The sequence below is a fragment of the Neomonachus schauinslandi genome, chromosome 10, assembly GCF_002201575.2.
Source record: "Neomonachus schauinslandi chromosome 10, ASM220157v2, whole genome shotgun sequence".
NCBI lineage: Eukaryota > Metazoa > Chordata > Mammalia > Carnivora > Phocidae > Neomonachus > Neomonachus schauinslandi.
In genome coordinates, this window is record NC_058412.1 from 31,809,547 (window position 1) to 31,836,113 (window position 26,567).

Here is a 26,567-nt window from a genome sequence, read left to right on the forward strand (position 1 = left end):
CTCAACACCTCCATGAATAGCACTCGGGCCCAAGCCACCTCATTTCTGACTGGATTATTGCGACAGCCTTAATTAGTTTCTTTGTTTCCTGTTTCCATCCTCCCTGCTATCATCTATTCTTAACATGGCACTTAGAATGATCCTTCCTTTATTTGCCTACTTGGTGCCGTAGATAACCTTTTGTTTTCAACACTTAAAAAGAACAACAACAATTGAACCCCTTTGCTTGTTTTTGTTTTGTCACTTTAAGTGAAATCTTATGCAAAATGCCCCCCACACGAAAATAGATAAAAATGGAGTTGGAAGCGTGGCAGAGGTCAGACAGACCTCTGGGTATTTCCTTCCTGACACCTCAGAGGCAATCTGGAGATTGTAAAGGGTTTGAAAAACAACTACTCTGCAATAGCTGAGGAAGTCATCCCAGTCTTCTTGAAAGTCCCACCAAAACAACTTTCTGAAAGAAATTAGAGTTCATGAAAGCGGATTTTAGCCTCATCATCCATTGGTTTCCTCTAGAAACCTGTGTCTTATGCACAGAGTCCCATTAAAAACCTTGACAGAGGGGCACCTGAGTGGCTCTTTGGTTAAGCGTCTGCCTTCGGCTCAGGTGATGATCCCAGGGTCCTGGGATCGAGTCCCGCATGGAGTCTGTTTACCCCTCTGCCTCCCCCCTCCCCCCCACTCGAGAGTGCACACTCACATTCTCTCTCTCTCACAAAAATAAATAAAAAATCTTTAAAAATGGGGGTGCTTTATTATGTATTTATGCATAAGTCACCCTAATATTTTCTTCTTGATACTCTACTACTTTTCCACTACAATAAAAAATTAAAAAAAAACATTTTGTTCCTCCAGTGGGACCATCTACTACCTATTTACACTGTGTCAAGAGAATACCATTTTCTCAGCTGGAATTAAATGTGCTCAGTTTTTAAGGGAGAAAGATGTACTAGAGGAAAGGAAAGAAATAAGGAATGTGAGGCTTGTCTAAAGTGGTCTAAATACTATGGGTCTTATGGATATATTATTTTGGTTGCACTGAGCAGAGTTGATTTCTAGTCATGTTTGTTATTGCTGATTCCCCATCAGTAAAAGGCTTCCCGCTACCTCACAGGGTGACCAACTGTCCTGGTTTGCCCCAGGCGTTCCAGTTTTAGCATTGGAAGTACTGGTTTAGCAAACAGGGATGTTTGGTTGCCTCACTCCTATATACCACAGGAATACTGTCCAATGTGAGGCAAGGGAAAAGTAAGATAATTCAGAACATTTCAGTTTATCTGAAAGAAATGCAAAGTTTTATTATTATTATTATACTGCCCTCTTTATTTTATGCCTATATTAAGTGACCCCTGATTACGATGTGAGAAATGGTTTAGATATAACAAACACATCTTAAAAAGGTATTTTCACTTAAATGCTTAGGGAGACCGAATAAATGTTGTTACTAATAATGAATCTTTTGAAAAATAAGTTATAATTATACTACTGGAAATAAATCAAGGATTAGCCCCACAGATATGTTATAGGGTATGAACAAGTCAACCTTTATATATGGAAAGTGAATTGTTTAATATTATGATTCTAAATATATTTACATATGTTCATTTTCCCAAATGTTTGCATTTTTAATATCTTACCTATAACAGAAACTTTAAGTAACTCAATTCTATCCTGAAGGCCTGCAGCTTTCAGATTATCACATGCACCTAGTAACTGTGAGTCACTGACGTCAGCACCCACATAATACACATCCTATGAGGAAAGAAAGTCATATTTTAAGTATGAATTAAACTACCAGACACTGTATGTAGTTAAGAAAACCTACTTGCTTCTTCTCAAATAATTAAAATGAATTTAATAGATTTGTTAATTCAGGTTAAAACAAATTTACAGTATTTCTTTAAAATGATATTCAATAGCAAAAAATGAGAAGGATTTGTTATTTTTTAAAAACTATCCATATTTTACAATAACAAATGTCTAAAGAATTTGGGGATTAGCATAATCTGTCATGACTAATCACTGAAACTGCTCACATTTTCCTAAATTTAATCATAGTATTTTAAGCAATTTAATTAACCCATCATAATCCATTTTGACAACAGTAAATAGTAACTCATGTAATCAAAGCTAATAATCCTAAAAAGACAATCTACTTGTAAATAACTGGGAAGTGAATATACATATAATGATTAAAGTAAATATACTGCTTGGTTCATCAAACTTTAGAACTTACTGGCCATTCTTTAGCAGCTTCCAAAAGTATCGTTCCAAGTCCACACATTGGATCCAAAACAAATGCACCAGCCTACAGACAGAAATATTGATTTGTATTACTCAGCCTATCACAAATATGTATTATAAAAGAAACCTAAAACTTGAGGAATCCACATTTCAAGAGTAATGATTGCTTTTTACACTCTATTAGGAATTTCTGGTGGTTAAAGCCATAAGGCAGGTGTATGCTCGGCATGTATGAAGATTAGGAAGGTCCCTGGTGTGGCCAAAGTACAGTGAGTGCGAGAGAAAATGTGGTGTTCACATGAGAGGTAGCTGGGCGAGTCTCAAGATGCACTGGGTTATGCTGCACGTAGGAACAATCCCTGCATCTTAGAGTTTGAAAACAATATACAGCTCATGCTACATCCCCACAGTAGGGCATCTGGGGTTTCTGCTTCTTACTCTGGAAGCCAGGCTCATGAAGTGGGCACCATCCAGAGCACTGCCATGACTGTGGCAGAGGGGAAAGAAAAGCATGACAAATGATGTAGTGGCTCTTAAAGGTGCCATCTGGAAGTGAGACATATCACTTCCATGGCCATTTGACTGGCTGAAGCACATCAGTCACATGACACACACAATTTGAAAGGGTCAGGAAAGTGTAATCCTACTTGTACCTGGGAAAACAGGAAACTTGGAGAAAAAAGGAATTACTCCCATTCTGGGGGAGTCACATTATGTCACATCTTGTAGGTACTGCAAGGATTCTGGTTCTATTCTGAAGAATGGGAAACTATTGGAGGGTTCTGAGCAGAGGAGTAACATGACATTTACACTTCAGAGGGATCACTCTGGTTGCTCTGCTGAGAATGGACCAGAGAAGGGTAAGGGTGTTAACAGGGAGGCTAGTTAGGGGAAGTAGGCAAGAGATGATGGTGACTTGAATTAAGAGTGGTTTTGGTAAAAGCGGTGAGAACTGGTTAGATTCTAGATATATTTTAAAGGTGGAGCCAATGGACTGGACGTAGAATGTTAAAGAATGACAATAATCAGAAATGACTAAAGTTTTTGACCTGAGCAACTAGAAGAGTTCCCTGTTCCTGAGATGGGAAGAGAGGGGAAGGAGAAGCTTCGAAGAGGACAAGAATATAGTTCTGGACATGTTAATTTTGAAATACCTCTTAGACCAAGTATGGACGTCAAGTGATTTGTTGAACATATGGGTCTGGAGTTCAGGGGAGAGGTTCAGGCTACAGATATAAAGTTGGGAACACTCAGTGTTAGTCATAAATGATATTTAAAGCATCAGAACTAGATGAGTCATCTAGAAAGTGAGAGAAGTTAAAAAAGAAAAGTCTATGGGTTGGACCCTGGTGATCTCCTAAGTATAGACGTTGGTAGATGAAGATTCAGCAATGCATACTGACAGCAGCACATACTCATGTAGGAGGAGAACTGGAGTGGTGTTCCAAAAAAATGTGGAAAAAAACATTTCAGGAAGAAGAGTGATGACAGTATCAAAGTGCTAATAGGTAAGTAAGACGAGCAGTGTCAGTGGAGTGCTGGTGATGACAGCCTGATGGAAGTGGGCACAAGAGAGAAGGGGAAGAGAGGAAGTAGTGACACCAAATATGGACAACTGTTTTTAAGAGTTTTTCTGTAAAGGGAAGCAGAGAAGGAGCATGTGGGTTCAGGAACGGGTTATTTTCTTAAATTGCAAGATATTAAATCAAGGGTACATGCTGTTGGGAATGTGTAGTAGAGAGAAAAGTCCTGAAGTAGGCATGAGGTAATAGAATACAGGAAGCAAGTACTGGAGTGAAACAAGGACAGTTCACTTACTGCAATGATGATAACACAAAGTATGTGGGCACAGACTCCAATATGTTGGTAGATTTGGTGAGGAGAACATGTTGAAGTTCTTTTCTGATTCCAATATTTAAGTCAAATAAGAAGCAAGAGAGTGAAAAGTGTGGGCAAGGAAATGACTGTAATGGTAGAACATAGAATCCAAGCTGTGAAGGAGGGGTGAGGACAGGTGGTAAGTAATGGACAATGGTAAGGTCAAATGACTAGAGGCCCCAGGGGTTAAGGAACTGTGTGGTAGCATGGTAGAGGAATTGAACAGGAAGGAAAAAGAGGCTAAGAGCAGGATTCCTGAAATTGAGATTTTTGGAAGGTATACCCTTCTGGGTATGATAGGGTCCAGGATATGACTAGGGTAGATCATTAGAGGTAGGGAAACCAAGACACTAAGGGGTCAGGTTACAGAGTGGACATTGAGATCATAAAGAACTATGACAGGAATAGTGTTTTATACTCTCATAGAAATGATAGGAAGAGAGGTCTGCCTGTGACTGGGATAATTTCATGGCATGTGCTTCAAACGCACAGAGAGGTTCTGGGCAGAAAGAGCAATGAGGAGCAAGCAGGACACCTACCACCTCCAGGCCCATGGTCCCTTGATATGTTTACAGAGGAAGCAGAGTGCTCAGTGGACAGCCAGGTTTCAGTCAGAGCCAGAGGGCACCTAATGGAAAGAAACATAATGTCCTTCAGAAGAGAGAGAGAGAGAGAGAGAGATTTTCCTCTGGGCGGAAATTCTAAGGAGAGTATCCTATGGATGCCCCATGAAGGGGTGGTAAGTAAAAAGAATAATGATCTAAATGACAATTTAGTTAAAAATAACAATGGTATGAGAACTAATTTTTATTAAGATCTTAGTATGTGTCAAACACTGTGCTCTTCCTTCCCCCAACATGGTCCATGCTCCATGGTATAATCTGACCTTAAATATCTTTAATGTCTTTATGTTACCACAAGACCTTCTCTAGCTATGACATTTGGGTACCTGGGCAGATGTAGACAAGTATTTCTGTATGCTTATATTAATAACTAAGACTTATAGAACTTGATTTTCCTTGTTCGGATATGTAGGAAGGAAAAGAGTTTGTGGTAAACATGAAAAATATCTATCATCCTCATGTTCAGATTTCACTGTTAGCGGCACTGGCATACCCAAGGTTGGATGCTGAGATCATGTACACTGTGGGTCACTATAATGAAGGATAGTTGGAAAAAAGGCAGGCAGGGACAAGGGGTTCCTGCCCTAAGAGGAAACCACCTTAAAAGGATTTTACACCACCCTGGAAGGAGCCCTCCACCGTTTCTCATGGGATAGGTAGATGACAAAAACCTGACTGGGTGATAGGCGCAGGGAGGGTTAATCAGATTAAAACAGTCTGCCAAAAAGCCCATAAAAACCCCTAGATCTAAACTGGCAACATCTTGGGTCCCCTCCCTCTTTGGAAGCTTTCTATTCTCAATAAACTTTGCTTTGCTGCCCACCACTCTTCATCTGGTCTACCTCTTCACTCTTTGAAGCTGCGTGACCAAGAACCACAGGCACTAAAGGAAAAGAAATCCTGTAACAATTACTAAACTCCTCCAAAACAACTGTGCCTGCTACTTCTTACGTGCTTTAACAGACTTCCTATGCTGGTGGTCACATTTAGAGAAACAATTCTTACTCCAGGTTCTAACAAGGCAAACTCACAGTAAGGAAACATTTTATCTAACATTAGCTTTAGATATTTTAATTTACTTTCTACTTTTCTGACAAATGGATGTTTATGTCAAGATAAAGGTAACATTTCAAACTTGTATAAGGTGGTTATATAAATTTATATTTATATAATATGTATATATACACATATATATAGTTATATAGTTATATAAACTGTGGTGAGATCACTGGCAGTTTGGTAACCATAACTTCTCTCCTTAGACTAAAAGAAATTTGGACTAAAGATTAAAATCAAATAAAAAATAAAATCATGAATTCTGGGAACATGATAATCTTAAAGTAGCTTTCTTCTTTTCTCTCAACTCCAAGCTATTATCTTCCCCTGGGCCCAAGTGATGCTCAGACATAGAGGCAGCTAGGGGCTAAGAGAAAGCCCTGGGCTTCATTTGGGTGCTAGAAGAAGGAACTGGTATGGGGCCTCTCAGCCGTGGCCGGGTGGGGGGTTAGAGACCAGCACTGGAGCCCAGAGGGGAAAATCATTGGAACCGGGGAGAATCTGGTCTTCAGAGATCTACAGATCTGTAGGGAGACCAGTGAATCAAAGAGCTTTCACCTAGAAAGAGAAAAGTTTTCCGCATGGCTGACAGATTCTCCTTACACTGCCAAGCCCAGTGGCAGCAGAGATCCATGTGCCTTCTACCATTTATAGGATTTTAGCCATTTAAAATATCTTAATAACCACAGTTGAGTCCCAGTGAGCCACCAAGAAAATAATGGCACATCCAAAGGGCACAGGTCCATGAGTAGCTAGAGAGTAAATAGGCAGAACACTCAAAACATGTATCCAGTGAAACAGAACTCCTGGGGGAGACAGATAAGTATTGCAACAAAAGAACGAAGAGCTTCTAGAGATATTCAAATGTAGTGTGCACATACAGAGAACTTTTCAAAACTAAAAAACCATGATTTTTAAGCTAAAAATTCCGATGAATAAAGTAGAACTTTGACTCTTGTTATAGCTTGGAAGATTATGTTCAAGAATAACTCAAAACGCAGACCCAAAATATAAAGAGATGGAAACCATGTGAGAAAGGATAAACAACTTGGAGGATAGCTCCAGGAAGCTTAACGTGTTTATAATTTCAGAAGCAGAAAACAAAGTAGTGTAAGGTAAAAAAGTCACTAAAGCAAAAACAGTTGAGGCAATAATAATTAAATAAGTAATGAAAGAAAGAGTGCCTGACCCAGAGAAATTATAATTTTTATAATTATTATATATTCCAAATAATTATTATAACTGTAATTATTATTGCCATAGCAGCAGTTAATACTTAAACACTTTCTATATGCCATGCACTGTTCTAATCACTTAATAAATGTTAATTCACTTAATCCTCACATGACCCTAGGAGCTTTTTTTTTTTAAAGATTTATTTATTTTAGAGAGCAAGCGAGTGCATACGCTGAGGTGGGGGGAAGAACAGAGGGAGAGGGAGGGAGAGAATCCCAAGCAGGCTCCATGCTCAGCGCAGAGCCTGACATAGGGCTTGATCTCACAACCCTGAGATTGTGACCTGAGCCAAAATCAAGAATCTGACACTTCATTGACTGAGCCACCCAGGTGCCCCCCTAGATTATTATTTTCATCTTGCAAATGAGAAACTAAGGCACAGAGATATTAAATATCTTGCCTAAAGTTTCCCAGTCAGTAAGTGGTGGAGTCAGAATTAGAACTCAGGCAGTCAGATACACCAAGTTCTGGGCTGAATAGAAAACACACATATGTAAGTATATCCTGCTAGTATTCCTGAACTTCAGAGGATTTTTTTTTCTTCCAAGATTTTATTTAAATCCAAGTTAGTTAACATATAGTGTAGTATTGGTTTCCGGAGTAGAATTTTGTGATTCATCACTTGTATATATCACCCAGTGCTCATCACAACAAGTGGTCTCCTTAATGCCCATCACCCATTTAACCCATCTCCTGAACTGTAGAGGATTGAAGAGAAAAGTCTTACAAGCCTCCCAGCAGCAAGAACAGGCAGCTATACAGGAAAAGGAAAATCATACTGGCATGTATATTGTTCATCTAGAACACAGGAAAATAAATGGCAACAGGACAACATCTACAGACCTCTGAGGGAAAGGGACTGCCACTCAAGACTCTTACATCCGGCCAAAACTGGTATGTATCCCAGGACGAAAAACAAATTTGAGGATATATAGTAAGTTCAGACAGTGTATTATTTGGATACTACATTTGAGAAAATTACCTAAGACTTTTTTTTTTTTTAAAGATTTTATTTATTTGACAGAGAGAGAGAGAGACAGAGAGAGAGAGACAGCGAGAGAGGGAACACAAGCAGGGGGAGTGGGAGAGGGAGAAGCAGGCTTTTTGCAGAGCGGGGAGCCCGAGGCAGGGATCATGACCTGAGCCAAAGGCAGACGCTTAACGACTAAGACTTTAATCAAGCAACAAATAAACCAGAGCAGAGACCTCAAATAGGGAAAGACAAAGTGAAGAACAATGGGGAGGAGTGATACACCTTGCAATACGTCTCTGTGTATTTCTACAGAAAAGTGTGTGTGTATACACAATCAGAGCTTAGTGATTAAGGACAGGCTGTTTAAGTGCTAAATAAGAACTTTTGAAACAGAAGGGGCGTATTTCAAGGGAAATTCTGACACATGATAATTTAGTTCAATCTAGTCGTTGGGGATTGATAGTTGAAGGGTATAAAAATGTTACAAAGGTCTCATTGTAGGGAGGAGTAAAGGTGGGTCAAGAGAAAAGAAGAAAAGCACTCTAGAGGCCTCATATTACGATAGGGAAGAGGGTAAGTTTAGAGTGTCTTGGTGGTAAAAACAGTGTCTTGAGAGAGGAAAGAGTTGATATCTTGTTTTAAAGTAACAGCAGAGTTCTATGTGTTTCATCAAGAGAGATGGGAACAGGAACCATTAGTAGAAGAGAACAATAAAGTATAATCTCCAACCTCAAGGACAGCAATGAAATGATTATCAAGTAACTTGATCAAACTAGCAAAAAATAAAACTAAGAAACAGTGTAAGAAGTTATAAACAGAGTAAAATAGGAAGAATATAATCAAGTATGTCTGTCCTAATCCTGAACTCTCACTGGAAAACAGAGACCATCAGAGTGGATAAAAACAGAGCTGTGTGTTTGTAAAAAAACATACTGAAAGCAAAGTTGAAAATAAAGCAGTGGCAAAGAAATGCAGCAAATGCAAAGAAAAAGAAAGGAATAAAAATATTTAATAAGACATGAAATTTAAGTTTAAACTCACTAATCAAGATAAAGAGAACTTTATGTTAAAATAAAAAGGCACAATTCCTGATGAAACAATAAAAGTCATAAATGTGCATATACCAATCTAGACAGCAGCTAAGGCAACAACTAGCAAAAGTGCAAAAACTTAAAAATATAAATATAGTAATCTAATGAGATTTTGAAATACCTCTTTCAGAATTATGCAGATAGTAAAACAGTAATATAGCAGACATTCCTTGACTAAAAAATAAAATGATCTTCTTATGTCCACAGAACACTTGCAAAATCTTGGTCACAGAGAAAAACTTAAAATTTATGTAGAGGTTTTATAGGCCATCTGATTGTGACATAAAAGATTAGAAATGATAAAAATGTAGCTATCTTTGGACTCAGCTTTTTCATAGCCAAAATACTCTCAGAAGTTCAACAATATATAAAACCATATCACTGTAGCAGTTCATAAATGTAAGGGCAACAGAAAGAGAAAGAAAAGGATAGGAAAAAAAGAGAAACAAAAAGAAAGGAAAAGAAAGCAAGCAACCAAGATGTCCACCAATGAGTTGATTATGCAAAGGACCTTTCTATTAAAAAGAAAGCAAACATTTTCCTTACCTTAATTTCAGCGAGAGAGGCCATTGCCCATGCTATGGTAGATCTCAGGCCTGCTGTCTTGATGTAAGCTCTGCTGGCTAAAGGAACCCTACAAAGAAAAGAACCTGATGGTAACCCCAGTATTACTGTATGGTAAAGAAGATCAGGATATAAATAAAAATGATTAACCTGTTCACATCTGTGACTCACCTTAACATATTCATCTAACATACAGCTAAGTATCTGCTAAGTTACAGAATATTTTAATCTTATTACAAAAATACCTTATCCAATCGGCACCTTGTCTAACCAGCCAGTGTGGTATTTCAGAAAGGTCAATTTGTGGGGTGCCTGGGAGGCTCAGTCAGTTAAGCACCTGCCTGTGGCTCAGGTCATGGTCCTGGGGTCCTGGGATCGAGCCCTTTGTCACTGGGCTCCTTGCTCAGCAGGGAGCCTGCTTCTCCCTGTCCCTCTGCCCACCTGTATTCTCTCTCTCTCAAATAAATAAAATCTTAAAAAAAAAAAAAGGTAAATTTGTTGGACAACTGAAATTTAAACTCTCAAGTGTTTGACTTATAAAAATCTAATCACATAGGTAGAAAAAATCTTTTTCAAATGTTAATATACTTTCCTGCCTTCCCATATGGAATATATGGGAATTTTTCTTGCTGATCTGGAGTCATCAAGAGGAACACACTGTTCTGTGATATGGATGTACTATGGGAAGTAGGGCTGAATGGATGCTAACCCTTGAAATCTGTTTTCTAGAAAAAAATCACTTTTGTAAATTTGTTCTTTGCTCATTTGCATCTTTTTCAAAAGATGAAATGAAGCATGACATTGCATTGTCTAAAATAATTTATGGAACGAAGAGCTGAAGCAGACATCTGCCAAATGAGTTCACTGGCCTCCATTATGTATCACTTCATACTTTATCCTCTACCTCATCACTTTTATTATCAGTGTTTCCAGATTTGATAGAAGTTTTCAAAATATTATTTCTATCTTTCTAATGCAATGAACAAGAAAGCTTGAGAAAATCTATTACAATAATCTTAAGCATTCTTTTTTACATCCTGGCTTACAGATGCCTAAATGTGAGCTTAGAGCTAATGGGGTATTCCTATTGAATTTTTATAATCTTTAAAAATATTCCATGCCTAGAATCTAGAAAAAGGGTATCTAAATCACATTATACTATGTAAACAGGGATGTGCATATAAAATGTTTTGAAGAATGCCAACAACATTTACATGCTTCCAAGGAACTGGAAATCACTATTTTCATCCAACTAGCTCTTTCTTCCCAGAGCATCCAGGAAAGTATCTGTTATATGATAAGTATTCAACAAATATTTTGGAATAAGGAAATGAACCATTTGCATTTATTATCATATAGTACCCTGAAAGATTAGAGAGATACCTGAAGTAGATTTTAAAAACTGGAAATACTCTCCCACAATAAAAGAATAATGGCAATAAAATTTGTAGAATGTTCAAATGTGAATTTTAAGAACTGTGCTGTATTTTCTATTTCAATAAAAACTCCAGATGCTAACAGACTAAGGGCTTGTGAAAATCATTTAATAATAGAAATAATTAGATATAATTTTCAGTATGAATCACAATCAGTGAATGATTGTAATCAAATCTTTTATAGCTCTAACTGGCCAGATTAAATCATAAGCATTAAGCACCAAGAAAACACTGGCTCAAGTAAAGAACTCAAATGCTTTGCCTTTAGCCCCCTCTGTTATATCGATGTTTCATATTATAAATAAGAACATAAAGTTCTTACTTTTACAAACTCTAAGGGACAAACATGAAGCTTAAAGAACAATATCTACCTGAACACAGGGATTCCCACCACAGAGTAAATGTCATTTAGATGTATGAAGATCTGAAAGAACAAATAGAGAAGTTAGAACAGAACAGGAAATGCATTACCAAATGCACTGACAATTTGAAAACTTCCATTTTGAAACTATGTTTTATTTTTAAATTTATTTTGTTTTTTATTTTTTACATAATCTATATTTTAATAAAAAAATCTAAGGCCTTGTTTATCATATATGGAAAGATGTTCCATAATATTTTTTTCTTGAGCAGAGACAAAGTAAATTTTTAGTACATTCCATAGAAAGATTCTGAGGATAATTCGGTATACAAGGTATATGGACACTCATGTTCTGAAGAGATCTTGAGTTCTTTCTTCCCAGAGATTCTCTGAATTATCATAACTGGATCAGACTCTTTAGCATTGTGGGTTAGAGAAGACTTCCTGAACCCACCTTAATTCTAACTTCAAATAAGACTTGAGGTCATACAGGACCATCACAGGCTACATTTCCAGGGTAACAAAATTTTCTTCAGGCCAAAGATATCATAGCAAGGGTGACCTTTTCTCTCTCTACTATCCGTAGGTGAGCTTCTTCCTTTCTACTACCCTTCTTCTGTTGGGCCATAAAGAGGATTTAAATGTCTCAAGTTATAACTAGTAGCTCAATTAAATTTTAAAAGTTAGAATCTTACTTTCATAGTCTGATGAGGTTTATGGAATATTCTGACTCTGCTGTTTGACCTCAAGAGCATTTGATCCCTAATACTTTGACCCCAAGGTTATTTTCACTGTATAGTTTAATCAGAATTACTCCAATATTGACAAATTTTTATTAAGAAAAGAATGACCTGGAATGAACTCCATTTAGTCAATTTAAATCCTTGATCATCAAAGCTAAACTTTCCAATGTTTTGGATTATTCATTTTAGCAAAAGTATTAGGATTCTTTTCTATTTAAAATCGATACTCAAGAGAAGATACACTGATATTTTTTAAGATTTTATTTATTCATTTGAGACAGAGAGATACAGAGAGAGTGTGAGCAGGGGGTGAGGCAGAGGGAGAGGGAGAGGCAGACTCCCCGCTGAGCCGGGAGCCTGATGCGGGGCTTGATCCCAGGACCTGGAGATCATGACCCGAGCTGAAGACAGACACCCAACCATCTGAGCCACCCAGGTGCCCCGATACACTGATATTTTTGTATATCAAATGTTATTAAGACTAGCTTCTCCCACTATAAAATTTTTTCTCTTAATTTTGCTGAACAAAATTTGTTTTAAGGTTTGATTCTTCTGTTAATTTTGGTCACAAATTTTACTGTGTGATTCTCCTGTTGACAATTATATTAATAGCTATTATTAATTACACTAAATGGCTGATAGGAATTAAATTAGCTATACTTATTTAGGCGCTAAGCTATGAGAAAAGTGTAATTTTGAGGCAGTGATATGGGGCTAAGGGGACATGGGGAGATGGGAACCAGCAGAGCACAAGATGAGAGAACTGGAAAGGAGAGATGGAAGGAGGACACCCTCATGTCAAAACATTCTTGAGGTCAAAATATTTTTCTTTTTCCTTTTTTTTTTTTTAAGATTTTATTTATTCATTTGAGAGAGAGAGAGACAGAGAGAGCACAAGCTGGAGGAGAGGGAGAGGGAGAGGTAGAAGCAGACTCCCGGATGAGCTGGGAGCCCTACCTGGGGCTGGATCCCAGGACCTGGAGATCATGACCTGAGCCGAAGGCAGAGGCTTAACCATCTGAGCCACCCAGGCCCCCCAAAATATTTTTCATGACAGCAGTGAAGAACTGCTGCAGACAGCATCTCTGCAACCTTATAATAAATTTTTAAAAATTCAACTGTGACAAAACAATTCCATCCCAAAACATCTTATTTGGATAAGACATTTTCAAAGTGAAAAGTACTAGTAAAATTATCTGCACTATTCTACTGCCAAAGAGAAAACAGACTGCTGGATCCATAGAGACATGCTTTTTAAAAAACTCTAAAGCAAAACTGAAAAGTACAGTACAGATAGTTGACCTTGTCTTTAAACAATTAGGTTACAGGCATATAAAATAAAACAAACATTCAGTACCTCTAAATTTGGATTCCTCAAATCTGCTTTCCATCCATACTGTTTCATAAGAGCAATTCCAATTACTCTTCCTACTTCCTGAAAAAGCAGAGAGTTATAGAAAATGCTAAAAATGAAAATTTTACATTTAAATGTAAGCAAAAACTAAGAGTATGAGTCAGACTACCTGATGGTAATTTAGGGTTACAATATTAAAATATGACACGAAAGCATTTTCTGTTGAAGGCAAGAAGGCTGCATTTTACCTCTTCCACCCCCAACATATCCTATGGCATTGATGTCTACTCATGTGTAATCTCTATTCTTGTAATAACCAGATCATGAATCGATAAAAATGATCATTGTGGGTTTTAGGAAACAGATGCAAGGTTAAAAATGAACTATTTGAGCTACTACAATCCTATGTGTTTACAAATTACCAGAACAACAGCATTAGACTCAATCTTTAGGGTCTGATTTTAAGGCTGACCAAAGGACCCAGATCTGTGCTCTTATATCACTGAACTTTGTAAGGACCAAGTGATGAAGTGTTTTGAAGGACACTGTGGTGTTCACTCTCCCCTAGATAGTTGAGACTTTGAGTGCATTCGTGTCTTTGCAGTCTGGGTCCTGGTGACAATCATACATGCAAGGCGTAGTATAGAGCAACCAGAACTGAAGAGAAACCCAAAAAGCTTAGGACAATAATATTAGGATTTCCAAATGTAAAGAATATCTATGAGGGCGCCTGGGTGGCTCAGTCGGTTAAGCAACTGCCTTCGGCTCAGGTCATGATCCTGGAGTCCCGGGATCGAGTCCCACATCGGGCTCCCTGCTCGGCAGGGGGTCTGCTTCCCCCTCTGCCCTCTTCCCTCTCGTGCTCTCTGTCTCTCATTCTCTCTCTCTCAAATAAATAAATAAAATCTTTTAAAAAAAAAGAATATCTATGAGTTTAAGGAAACTTTGAGGGAGAAAGTAAAGAAAGGAGGTCATTACATGGAATGGCATGCCATTACTCTTAAGCATCTAAGGTAAACTGAAAAAGGAAAATGCATTTTTAAAGAGATTTAATTATATGAAATTAGGCCTAGTTATCTGCCTAGCCAAGTTATCTATTCTGTGAAAGGCTGCCATCTCATTTTAAATCCGAAGAGTGGTTAATTCTTTCAGAAAGCGGAACTTCACCCTGGGAGGGAGGCATACCTGTGCGGTGAAGGTCTTTGCCAGAGTGCCACTGCAGCGACAAGAAACTCGGAACGTCAAGTCCTTCCGGTCTGGGGTACCAGCTGCTTTCACTACATCGTTCTGAGATGCTTCTGGAGGTTTTTCTCCGCTAGTGAGAAAACCTCCGTGCTCCACTGTTTCTTCTTCCATTTGCTTTTCCAGTTGGCATTCCCTGCTCTCTTGTAGCTCTTGCATTTGCTCTGTTTTTAATTTCTTAGGATTGGTGATGTCATTTTCTCCTACTTTTCTCTTTAGTGGGTTAGCATCTCTTTGAGAAAGTTTGTCCTTTTTTGCATCAAGTTCAAGAAGATTTTTCCAAATTGAAATGGCACTCAACCAACTTTCTGGATCATCATTTACAAGTCTTTGCATTTCATTAAATATTTTTCCTAAAGAAATAAGATCTCAGTTTATCCTATACCAAAGCCTTAAAGATAGGCTATTACATTCATCACCCCTAAATTCCATTACCTTTATTTCTTTAAAATAAGTTTTACTAAACTGCTACATGAATAGTGAGTTCACCTTCACCTGGAATTTATATAATTTAACATAAGAATATTGTGCAAAATGAAGTTCATTCTTATATTCCATACTTAACATCAAAACTGTTTTAAAATTTCTATAGAATTATCATATATTTTAGCAAGATCATTTGTCCTATGAAAATATATATCTATACCTTCAATATATGCATACACCTAGAGTACGTATTGATTTTTGAAATAATGCTGATGTTGCCTATAAAAACTAAGTTAAAAAAAACCAGAACAAACTGCAAAACAGAGCTCAGAAACAGAGCAAATGAATATTGAAACTATCTTAGACCATACAATATTAGCGTACATCATAAATGAGTTTTCATAAAGTAATACTTCAGATACACAACCCATTCATAACTTAGGGACTGCCAGCATGCTCAATATAATGTAATCTTTTTTTGATGAACAAAGTTCATCAAGGTGACCCAAGAGTAATTACTGTATTCTCTAAAGATGAGAATGTGTGGAATTTTGGGATGAAATTATATTGACCCCATGATATAACACCTTAGGATTTGCTTTCTAATAACTTTTCTGACCTGTTTTGACTTCTTGCCATTTGTATCTTTATTGACACAGTTTAGTATAGACCATAATATTACATGATCTCAGAAATTAAAATGAAGTTTAAGGCAATGTCTAGTCTAGCAGTATCTGACCCTTGCTTCTATTAAGATCCTTAAATTATTTTAGTAGCATATTTATAAAATTAGAAAGTGGAGGGGCGCCTGGGTGGCTCAGTTGTTAAGCATCTGCCTTCAGCTCAGGTCATGATCTCAGGGTCCTGGGATCGAGCCCTGCATCTGGCTCCCTGCTCAGTGGGAGGCCTGCTTCTCCCTCTCCCACTCCCTCTGCTTGTGTTCCCTCTCTTGCTGTGTCTCTGTCAAATAAATAAATAAAATCTTTAAAAAAATAAATAAATAAAATTAGAAAGTGGAAAGGGAATCTCTTAAGCCCCCTTTAACTGTAATGCTTTATAAATGGGTATAAATTTATTCAAAACCTTAAATTTAAGGTCCCCTAAGCAGGAGATTTTATTACATAGTATTTTTTCCAATTATATAATTCATTAGTTAAAATGTACAAAGTGACAGTTTTGATCAACTTATAAAACCATGCATTCTGGGTTATTACATGCTCCCGGGTCTAAATAAATGCATCTGACCATATGTATCTCTACATAAGGTGTCTGAACATAATTAAAATGGAAGAAATGTGACTTGGAACACTAAGGCTCAGAAAATAGGCAGCAGATTGCAAAGAGACAACATTAGCTGATAATATGATTAATATGGTGATAATATTCAGGAAATATGGAAAAATACATAATTAATGACCCCATAGGTATGAATGAATCTTAAAAATGTGAAATGGGTACAAATTACCAAGCAGAAAACTTTGGAGTACAATATATCATGCGGGTAAAAGCAACAGGCATCTACATACCTTTACTTACAGAAGAAACATTAAGTGGAAACTGCTTTTTAATCAGCAAAAATAATCTTTCTGCAGATTTTAATTTTTTCAGCATATTTAAGTCAGAACAGGTGGTGAAGAAAACTTTTCCTGAAATATATTCAACCTAGAGACAGAAAAGATTAATGTAATCCTGTGTCAGAGTAAGAATCATTTCCCTTTTCCCCTCTTAATGAATTAAAACACAGTGTCTAGCCTGACAATAAAAACAACCATTTCTAAAATATGTACTATTTGTCAGACACTGTCCTAGGCACTCTGAATACATTTTCCCTCTCATCCTTATAACAACCTTCTAAACAAACAAACAAACAAACAAATAAATAAATAAAGGGGCGCCTGGGTGGCTCAGTCGTTAAGCGTCTGCCTTCGGCTCAGGTCATGATCCCAGGGTCCTGGGATCGAGCCCCGCATCGGGCTCCCTGCTCCACGGGAAGCCTGCTTCTCCCTCTCCCACTCCCCCTGCTTGTGTTTCCTCTCTCGCTGTGTCTCTCTCTGTCAAATAAATAAATATAAAAAAAAAACCAAACCAAAAACAACCTTCTAAGGTAGATTTTATCACCCCCATTTCTTAGATTATGAAACTGAGGCTTAGATAGGTTAAATAACTTGTAGAAGTCACACAGTGACCGAGATCATAATCTATGTCATGGTACCTTTTGTAAAGTGTGTGTGTGCGTGTGTGCGTGCACGCGTGCACACAGACACTCCTAGGACAAATCGGGTGACTAGCCCAAGGTTAACATCATTAGTAGGCATTTATTAAACACCTACCTCGTGGTCTACCAGGAAGCATCCAGCATATGTCCTAAAGATGAATGATAATTTAATACCTATATACTGACATACAAATAAGAATGTAAAATTTATAAGAAAATATCTTGAATTAAACTCAAATGAAAACAAAAAAAGTTAATACAATAAATGCATTGATAAGCTGTAGGTACAAGGTACAAAAGTGGCACTGAATAGGGAACCATCATCAGTAAAAGTCTCAGGAAAGAACCCTGTAAGATTTGGGAAGAGAGATTCTGACAGAAGGAAGGGCAAGATGCAGAGGTGGGAGTGACAGCCTGGCTGAAGTAAACTGTAAGTCAGCATGGCAAAATTTGCTGTGTTATGCTGACTGATAGTGTCAGGTGGATGGATGGTGTAGCTCAGGCCAGCCTGATAAATGGTCATGAAAATCTGAGTACCCCAGATGGTAATGGTCAACCATTATAGACTTTTGATGAAAGCTGTGACAGCACTGAACTAGCTAGCAGAAAAAATTACTTTAGAAGAGGCATAAAGTACGAAGTGTAGATTGTGATGCTGGAGGAAGAAGGAGATTACTGAGGTAGAAATAATGAGACACTTGGTTGTGGAACTGAAAAAGGGACAACAACAAGAAATATGCATCACACAGAAAGAGGCTTTGGAGACAGGATGGATATGCTGTAAAAACCAGAGAAGAAAGGAAAATAAAAAAGTGCACTGGCAATAGAGAGTCTGGTGAGGTATGGCAAATGGTGCCCAATACCAATGGACTCCTCTAAAACTTCTGGGATTAACGCAATTCTCTCAAGCTCAGGATGGATGTGGATTGTCTTAAAACTTTCCTTTTAGTGGTGGCCATCGGCTGACTGGGATGGTTCTAAGTTATCTCCTAGAACTGAGGTAATGGGGAATTTGGAGTATCCCATGTGTTCAGGCAGTTGCCATCCAATGGGAACTTGAATTCCAAGTATTTTTGTACTCTTGATCTGATATGGTCTAATTAAGTTTTTGGGATGGTAATTTCTTGGGTTACCATTCTAGCTTGATGAAGAAGAATCACTGCTGAGGAAGCCCTAGATTGACATCACGTAAAACCCAAACACTTCATTATAAGATTAACAAGTTTTGGGGACCTAAGGTGCAGCATGGTGATTATAGCTAATAATACTATATTATATAATTGAAAGTTGCTATTAGATTTTAAATGTTCTTACCACAAAAAAGTAATGGTAGTTATGTGACTGGATGGAGGTGTTAGCTAATGCTATGGTATTAATTATTTGCAATATGAAATTTATCAAATCAACATGTTGCACATCTTAAACTTACACAATAGTATATGTCAATTATATCTCAATAAAGCTGGAAAAACAAATTAAATAAAACCCAAACAGCTTGGGTACTGGAAAGTGCAGCTGACCAAGATAGCTTGAGAAAGTAGGGAATGAGAAGAATGTTTAGGAATCAACATTTAAGGTGATAAGGAAGTAACAAAAATAAGAACTTCTAGTTTCTAGAATTTACTTCTTTCTCATTACAAAAGTGACATTTTTCCACAAAAGTCAAAACTAAATATATACCTCAAAATGCTTAGATCTTGAGAACAAAGTTTTAAAAAGTAACTTTTAAAAGTTTAGATTTTATGTTACCTGACATAAAAATATAGCTGATATTAAAGCCATCACAAAACAAGCTAGAAGACATGAAATACCTTACCAAGATTATGGGGGGCAACTGAAATAAATATTTTACTGAAAATGTATGGTTTTAAGATTCAAGTTCTATAAACAAATTGATGCAAACATTTAGACCAGTGATTTTAACCTAGTCAGTGATCTAGATATTAATTTGTAGTTGTTAATTGTACAAAGATCTTATCTTTTCTTACTTATTTGAATATGAAGGGAAACATTTTATACAGTGAACTTCCTCTAAAAATATCATTTTGGGGAGGTGGGAAGAACAACAACAAAAAAAGAGAACATGATTGAAAATCAAGTTAATTAAAAGGAACTAAAGGCTTAATTTATTTGGGGAATCAAATTATAAGAAGGTTTTGAGGCATTAAAATGCTAAATACATTTTCAAAACCAAAAGCAACATTATTCTCTTTATTTCAAAATTAACATGAGGCCTACATTCCTTTTACAAGTAATATGCATGTAATCAGAAGTAGTTTACTAAATTGCAAAACAGTCACTATGAAAATCAAATAATCATATATCATGGAAGCACTATAATGGTTTACCTTTGGTGAAGATACCGTATTATATCTTAAAGCAGGAGGGAGAATGAATTTTGGTGCTTATAAGTTCAAAAACTGCTAAAGCTGGTGTTAACCTTTTTCTTTAATTTATTGCTTGTAACTTATCATATTCAATTACAATACTTAGGAGAGAAATGTGGCATTTTAGGATATTTCATCCAAATATTTGTTACTTGAAAATTTATATATACAATCTGTTTTTTCCATTTGGAATTAAATCATAACCAAGTGTCTAAAACCAGCTGGTTTTATGTCTAACACTTCTGAAGATGAAATAACAGTCTTTATTAAAGTAAAAACAGTTCTGTTATCAGCTAGCATATCTAAGCAGTTAGCGTTTTTGCCTTTCTTTTAGAATTCAGTCATTCAAATCTAACACAAAAATTGAAAGTTTAACTCTAGGCAAAAATGCATAGGAAGATAGGGAGATATCAAAGTTCTCCTAATTCTACAGATGCCATCTAGTTTTAGAATTAATTTTAAATTGCTAAGTGAAGAGTTGAGGTGGTACATGAGCTTTTTTGATACATTTTATAAGAATTAAAAAATATATTTTATTTAATTAAAAAAATTCAAGAAATTTCTCTACAAGATATGCGGAGAATCTTAAAAGATATCAACCTTATATAATTACCCCATTAAATAAAATAACTATGAAATAACCTGATTATCTGGTTATCTGGTTAGATCTACCCCACTACCCTCTATCACCAAGACCCCACTAAAAAATTAAAAATTGACTGGCTTATTCAGGTTCAGGACCCAAGTTGAAAGTCTTTGCTATGTGGGTTTATAAAGACCAGTTAATCCACTGACAGGGCCTTTCTGGCTAGCTAGAAAAATTAGGTACACCTCTATTTTACCGATTTTATCTTAAAAGTATTCTTGCTTTTATTGTTATAATAAATAACAGTATTTAATACATTAAACATTGTTATAAAGTAAAGCTTAATTTTTCCCAATGTATTTCTTTAAAGTAGTCCAGGTAAAATAAGTATATATTATGCATGTATATAAAATATATTATACACCTAAAAATATATAATTATACAATATAAATTAAATATTTAAACAAACCCAGGAACCTATAAAGAAGTTTGCCCCACCACCAGGAGGAAAAAAAGAAATCTAACCTGAATCTGACCAAACTCTAGATACAACTTACAAGATTCCAATTTACAGGAAACAGAGAGGACATGTTAAACTACACCATGAAGATGCAACTGGCAATATCCAGTTGCAGGGGAAACTCTAGCAGTGCTGTCCAACAACTTCCGTGATGACGAAATGTTCTATAACCTGTGCTGTCCAGTGCGGTCACCACTAGCACATGTGGCTTCTGAACACTTGAAATGTGCCTGAGAGTGAATTTTTTAAAATTTAATTTTAATTAAAATAGCCACCATGCCCTATTGGATAGCATAGCTCTAGACTAGGGGTTAGAAAATGAGGCCTGGTGAGCTAAGAATGGTCTTTACCTTTTTAAAGGGACGTAAAAACAAACAATAACAACAAAGAACATGTAACAGAAACCACAAAGTGATCCATATATGTGATCTACAAAGCATAACATATTTATTATCCAGACCTTTAAAGGAAAAGTTGGCCGACCCTTGCTCTAGACTATGGGACAAACAACCTGCTTCTTTAACAAATAATAAATTGCTGGGGGGAAAAAGAGAGGTGAAGGGAAAATCTATAGATTAAAAGAGAATTTTTTTTTTCTTAGAAAAATTAAAAAGACTTAAAAGAGTATCAGCCAATCATAATGTGTGGTCCTTATTTGAATCCTCATTCATTCTTTCTTTATTTTTTCTAAGATTTTATTTATTTATTTGACAGAAAGAGCACAAGCAGGGAGAGTGGCAGGCAGAGGGAGAGGGAGAAGCAGGCTCCCTGCTGAATGGGGAGCCCAACGTGGGGTCTGATCCCAGCACGCTGGGATCATGACCCAAGCCAAAGGCAGACACTCATCGGACTGAGCCACCCGGGTGCCCCGAATCCTTATTTAAATACACAAACTTAAGAACAAAAGTGACATTTATGAGACAAGTTGAAATTTGAACACTGACTAGATACTTGATAAGTTACTTTTAGATGTGATATTGTGGCTTGTATTTTGAAACGAGCCATTATGTGTATTATCTCTTCTATATGATATGATACATACTATGCGGTAAGAGTCCTCTCATTCTAGATATAGAGTAGTCCCCTGTTACCGGTGGTATCGCTTCCTGCACTTGCCGCGCTCAACCGCGTGATTCGGAAGCAGATGACCTCCGCTCCGACGTAAGGTCAACAGCGTAAGGCCACGTAAGTCAATCGCAGTTCTGAAGCACCATCCTCCTTCTGAAGTCCCGTCAGAAAGTCAGTCAACAGTAGCCTAAGGTCCCGCACCTCACTCCATCTCATCACTTTGTCAACTCACATCATCACCAGAAGGGTGAGTACAGTACAATAAGGTATTTTGAGAGAGAGGGAGGGAGAGTGAGAGAGAGACCACATTCACATAACTTTTATTACGGTATATTTATAATTGCCCTATTTTATTTATTATTAATCTCTTACTGTGCCTAATTTATAAATTAAACTTTTTTATGGATATGTATATATAGTAGAAGACACTATATATAGGGTTGGTACTATCCATGTTCTCAGGCATCCACTGGGGGTCCTGGAACGTATCTCCCACGGATAAGGGCAACTACTATATAGGCAAACATTCACATATGACATGATATCTTGAGTTTGCTTCAAATTAACATGGGTGGAATGGAGCAGAATTCACTATGGGATCGTTCTTGCAGCTGGTTGATGAGTATGTGAGATTCACCACACTATTCTACTTTTGTGTATGTTTGAAATTCTCCAGGATAAAAAGCTAAACAGAATACACAAGGCACTTTCTATTGCGAGCTGCATGTTGAAGGAAGCACCTAAATCAGTCACCTGAGCGGGGAAGAGTTTGCAAGTTAAAATGCAAACGATTGGGCTTATGTACACTCCTACTGAAAGAAAAGTTTTTGGGGGTGGCAACTAGGGACATGTATTTTCAGCAAGCTCCCTACATGATTCTTATGTTCACTAAAACTGGAAAAACACTGATTAGAAAGGTGTGATTCATTTGTAAAAGTAAACAATCATTTCTAAATTAATTTGTTTTGTAAATTCAGATTTTACAATATCAATTTTCTTGAAGCGAACCGAAGTTTCTAATAGACTCTCTTATCACTGCATGAATGATTTTAAGTATTCCTGTGCAACTCATTCTTTGGGAACATTTACTGATCACCTACTAATTGCAAGACATTGTGTTACACATGCTATCAATCTTTATCTCAAGGATTGCTCTAATCCTTTTTAAAAAAGATTATTTACTTGAGAGAGAGAGAGAGAGAGAGAGCACAAGCAGGGGGAGTGGCAGAGGGAGAAGCTGGCTTCCCGCTGAGCAAGGAGCCCGATGTGGGGCTCTATGTGGGGCTCGATTCCAGGACCCCGGGATCATGACCTGAGCTGAAGGCAGACATTTAACAGACTGAGCCACCCAGGCGCCCCTGCTCTAATCCTTTAAAGTAAGTATTATCGACACTGGGGAGGGTATGTGCTCTGGTAAGCGCTGTGAATTGTGCAAGACTGTTGAATCTCAGATCTGTACCTCTGAAACAAACAATGCAATATATGTTAAGGAAAAAAAAAAAAGAAGAAGAAGAAGGTAGCGGGAGGGGAAGAATGAAGCGGGGGAAATCGGAGGGGTAGACGAACCATGAGAGACGATGGACTCTGAAAAACAAACTGAGGGTTCTAGAGGGGAGGGGGGTGGGAGGATGGGTTAGCCTGGTGGTGGGTATTGAGGAGGGCACATTCTGCATGGAGCACTGGGTGTTATGCACAAACAATGAATCATGGAACACTTCATCTAAAACTAATGATGTAATGTATGGGGATTAACATAAGAATAAAAAAAAATTAAAACTCAGACATTCAAAAAAAAAAAAATAAAGTAAGTATTATCATCTCCATTTTATATCCAAGGAAAAGTGAGCCTCAGAAATTTGAGTATTTAGCCCAAATTAAAAAAATCTATTAAAAGAAGATTAAGATTTGAACATGTCTTTGGCCTCTAAAGTTTACATACACTCTTCTCTATGCTGTTACAGAAATAACCTACATGCTTCTGGGCAGTTTCCCACCATAATTTAATGTAGTTGTAAAGCACATGGGCTTCAAAGCAAGAAAGCTTCAGATACAAGTCCCAGCTCCACCATGTAGCATCAGTTTTCTCTTTATTTCTTTGTAAAATGGAGGGGAAAATGACCTATCACATAGGAGTCCTTTTGAGGATTAAATCATATCCAATGTACATAAAAGTGTCTGACATACTCTATGTGCTTTATAAATGTTAGATGCTATCATTATGCTTTCAGGATTGCCTTAACTTTGAGAGTTTATATTAGTGAAACAGATGGAATTTCAGAGGTTATTTGTTCAGATCCCATTTCCAAGCATATCTATCCTTATTTTTTTTTTAAGATTTTTTATTTATTTGAGAGAGAGTGAGCAAGAGAGAGAGAGAGAGAGAGAAGGAGCAGGGAGAGGGGCAGAGGGAGAAGCAGACTCCCCATTGAGCAGGTAGCCGGATGTGGGGCTCGATCCCAGGACTCTGGGATCATGACCTGAGTTGAAGGCAGACACTTAACTGACTAAGCCACCCAGATGTCCCAGCATACCTATCCTTAAAACATGCACAATCCAAATATGGAAATCCCTAAATCTCTTGGCATTTAATTCCTCTCATTGCCAAGAAGTTTGTCCCTATAATTTACTGAATTTTTTTTGCTGTGATGAACCCCTTAGTCCTCCTGTATCTCATTTTGTCTTTAGAGAAGATGGAGAACAAGCAGAGAAGATAATTTTTCTAATTAGACATACTCCAGTTGGGTCAAGCCTTCTATTTTTCATACTAAGAACTCTACGTTAACATTTTTTTTTTTTTTTTAAATCAGTGCAGCATGATGTAACAGCTGCACAGTATCAACTGGAACTGGACCCAGGAACTGGCCTGCCTGGGTTGGACATGATTATATACTCATGCCTGAGTTCACAGACAGCTTGGGTTTGAATCCCAGGTCTACCACTTTACATGACTTGAATAATTTATTGGACTTACCTGTGCTTCATTTTCCTTTTCTGCTAAATGTAGAGCCTACCTCATAGGGCTGTTGTGAAAATTAAGCAGGTGAATACAGAGTAAAGACCTAAGAACATGGGCCTGACACATATTAAATACTCAATGTCAGCAATTCTTACATTGTTGCTTTTTTAGATTAGCTACATTCAGCATTCTATTAAGTTCTGTGACCCAAACCACAAATGGCTGGTAATCTAAGACTGATGCCATTTTTCATGAGGCCCTCTATCCTCCACGCCCCCAACTCCCTCATTGCAGAAAATCCTTTTGTGGCTTCCAACGCTGTAAGGGTTGCTAGAGTTGCGTGGTCAATTTCCTTTAGTAAGTTTTCCTTTCCCAAAAACACATCATTCACACTGTCATATAGAGCCCGTCAAGTTACTGGAGTCTGTTTCTATTACGTCTTTTCCCTCTGCTTTCAAGAAACCAGTTCAGCATGTTCTAAAGAACCTAAACTCAAGTTTAAAACCTTGTTCATTTCATTGAAATGAACAGATAGATACCACCAACTGTTAACTTCCTCCAGAAGTTGGGACTGTGAGGCCTCCGAGACTGTATTACTTTTGTAGCTACTATTTACTCGGTGTTTACGGTGTCCTTGAGGTACCCTGTATCATATAATCCTCCCAACAATCCTATGAAGTAAATACAATCATGATCTGGAAACTGGCAAGAGTCAAGTAATTGAACCTGAAGATAGTATTTGTATTTAAAGGATGGAGAAAGGCTTCTAACTCTGACAGGTCTCATTCTAACTACGTGCACTATCCTATACCTTCTTTTTAAGAATCTAGGAAATAACTTGCCTTAACCCCCCCTTCCCCTTTTAATAAAACTACAGGCATGAGAGATACGCGGTCATAGATGTGGAGGGGAGAACGACTGGAGGTTCTTTCCAGCAGTAATTAAAGGATGTGTCAGAACTCCGAGGCTCAGGACCGTCGCCTTGGTGGGTCCGGGGCTTGAGAGTTGGGGACTCGCGTCGCTTTCAAGGGTCTACACCGACCCTGGCGCGGAGGGAGCAGGGCCTCCCTCCTTCCCGCCGGGGCGCTCAGTGAGGCGGACTCACCTGCGTGGCCGCCAGCCGCGTCCGCACCTCCCTCATCAGGAAGGGCTCCAGGCCGCGGCCCGCGGTGCAGAAAAACCTGGCGCCCGCTGCAGGCCGCGAGCCGGAACCAGTCTGCAACGCCGCCATGGCGGCCCGCGCGCGCGGCCCCGCGGCTCCGGGTCACGTGGCCCGGGGCGCGCGCGGCGCGTCCCCGCGCTCCCGGCTGTGTGCTCAGGGGCCGGAGGGCGGGGTGGAGCCGGAGGCCAGCGGGCAGGGAGAATCCCAGTTGGGGCTGGGGATGCGGTCCCCTGGGAGGGGTGGCTGGGGGTCTCCTTGGTTAAGTGCTTGTAACTTCCCTGATTAGGCATCTGGAACTATTTAGAATCACAGATGGAAGGGATACAGTTGGGATCTGTTATATGATCTACAAAAAGGATATATATCATCTAATCCATCTGCCTTATTTTTGAAATTGAGGAAGTTGATCCCTAGACAGGCCAAGGGACAGTTAGTGGCACAGCTG

General features: G+C 37.9%; 1 protein-coding gene across 2 annotated transcripts in view; it reads right to left on the bottom strand.

Moving 5' to 3' along the window:
* Positions 1–26,209, bottom strand: part of THUMPD2 (THUMP domain containing 2) — a 38,245-nt gene extending 12,036 nt beyond the window's left edge. The window contains exons 1-8 of one of the 2 annotated variants that reach the window (XM_021697530.1): positions 26,066–26,209; positions 16,754–16,889; positions 14,745–15,154; positions 13,563–13,640; positions 11,473–11,525; positions 9,648–9,735; positions 2,237–2,308; positions 1,638–1,752 (exon numbers count right to left, since the gene is read on the bottom strand). In XM_021697530.1, the coding sequence (XP_021553205.1) occupies positions 1,638–1,752; positions 2,237–2,308; positions 9,648–9,735; positions 11,473–11,525; positions 13,563–13,640; positions 14,745–15,154; positions 16,754–16,889; positions 26,066–26,191 (1,078 nt within the window). In that variant the 5' untranslated portion in view covers positions 26,192–26,209. The remainder of the gene's footprint in view (positions 1–1,637; positions 1,753–2,236; positions 2,309–9,647; positions 9,736–11,472; positions 11,526–13,562; positions 13,641–14,744; positions 15,155–16,753; positions 16,890–26,065) is intronic. The other variant, XM_021697529.1, reaches the window with a different exon arrangement.
* Positions 26,210–26,567: the final 358 nt, after the last annotated feature.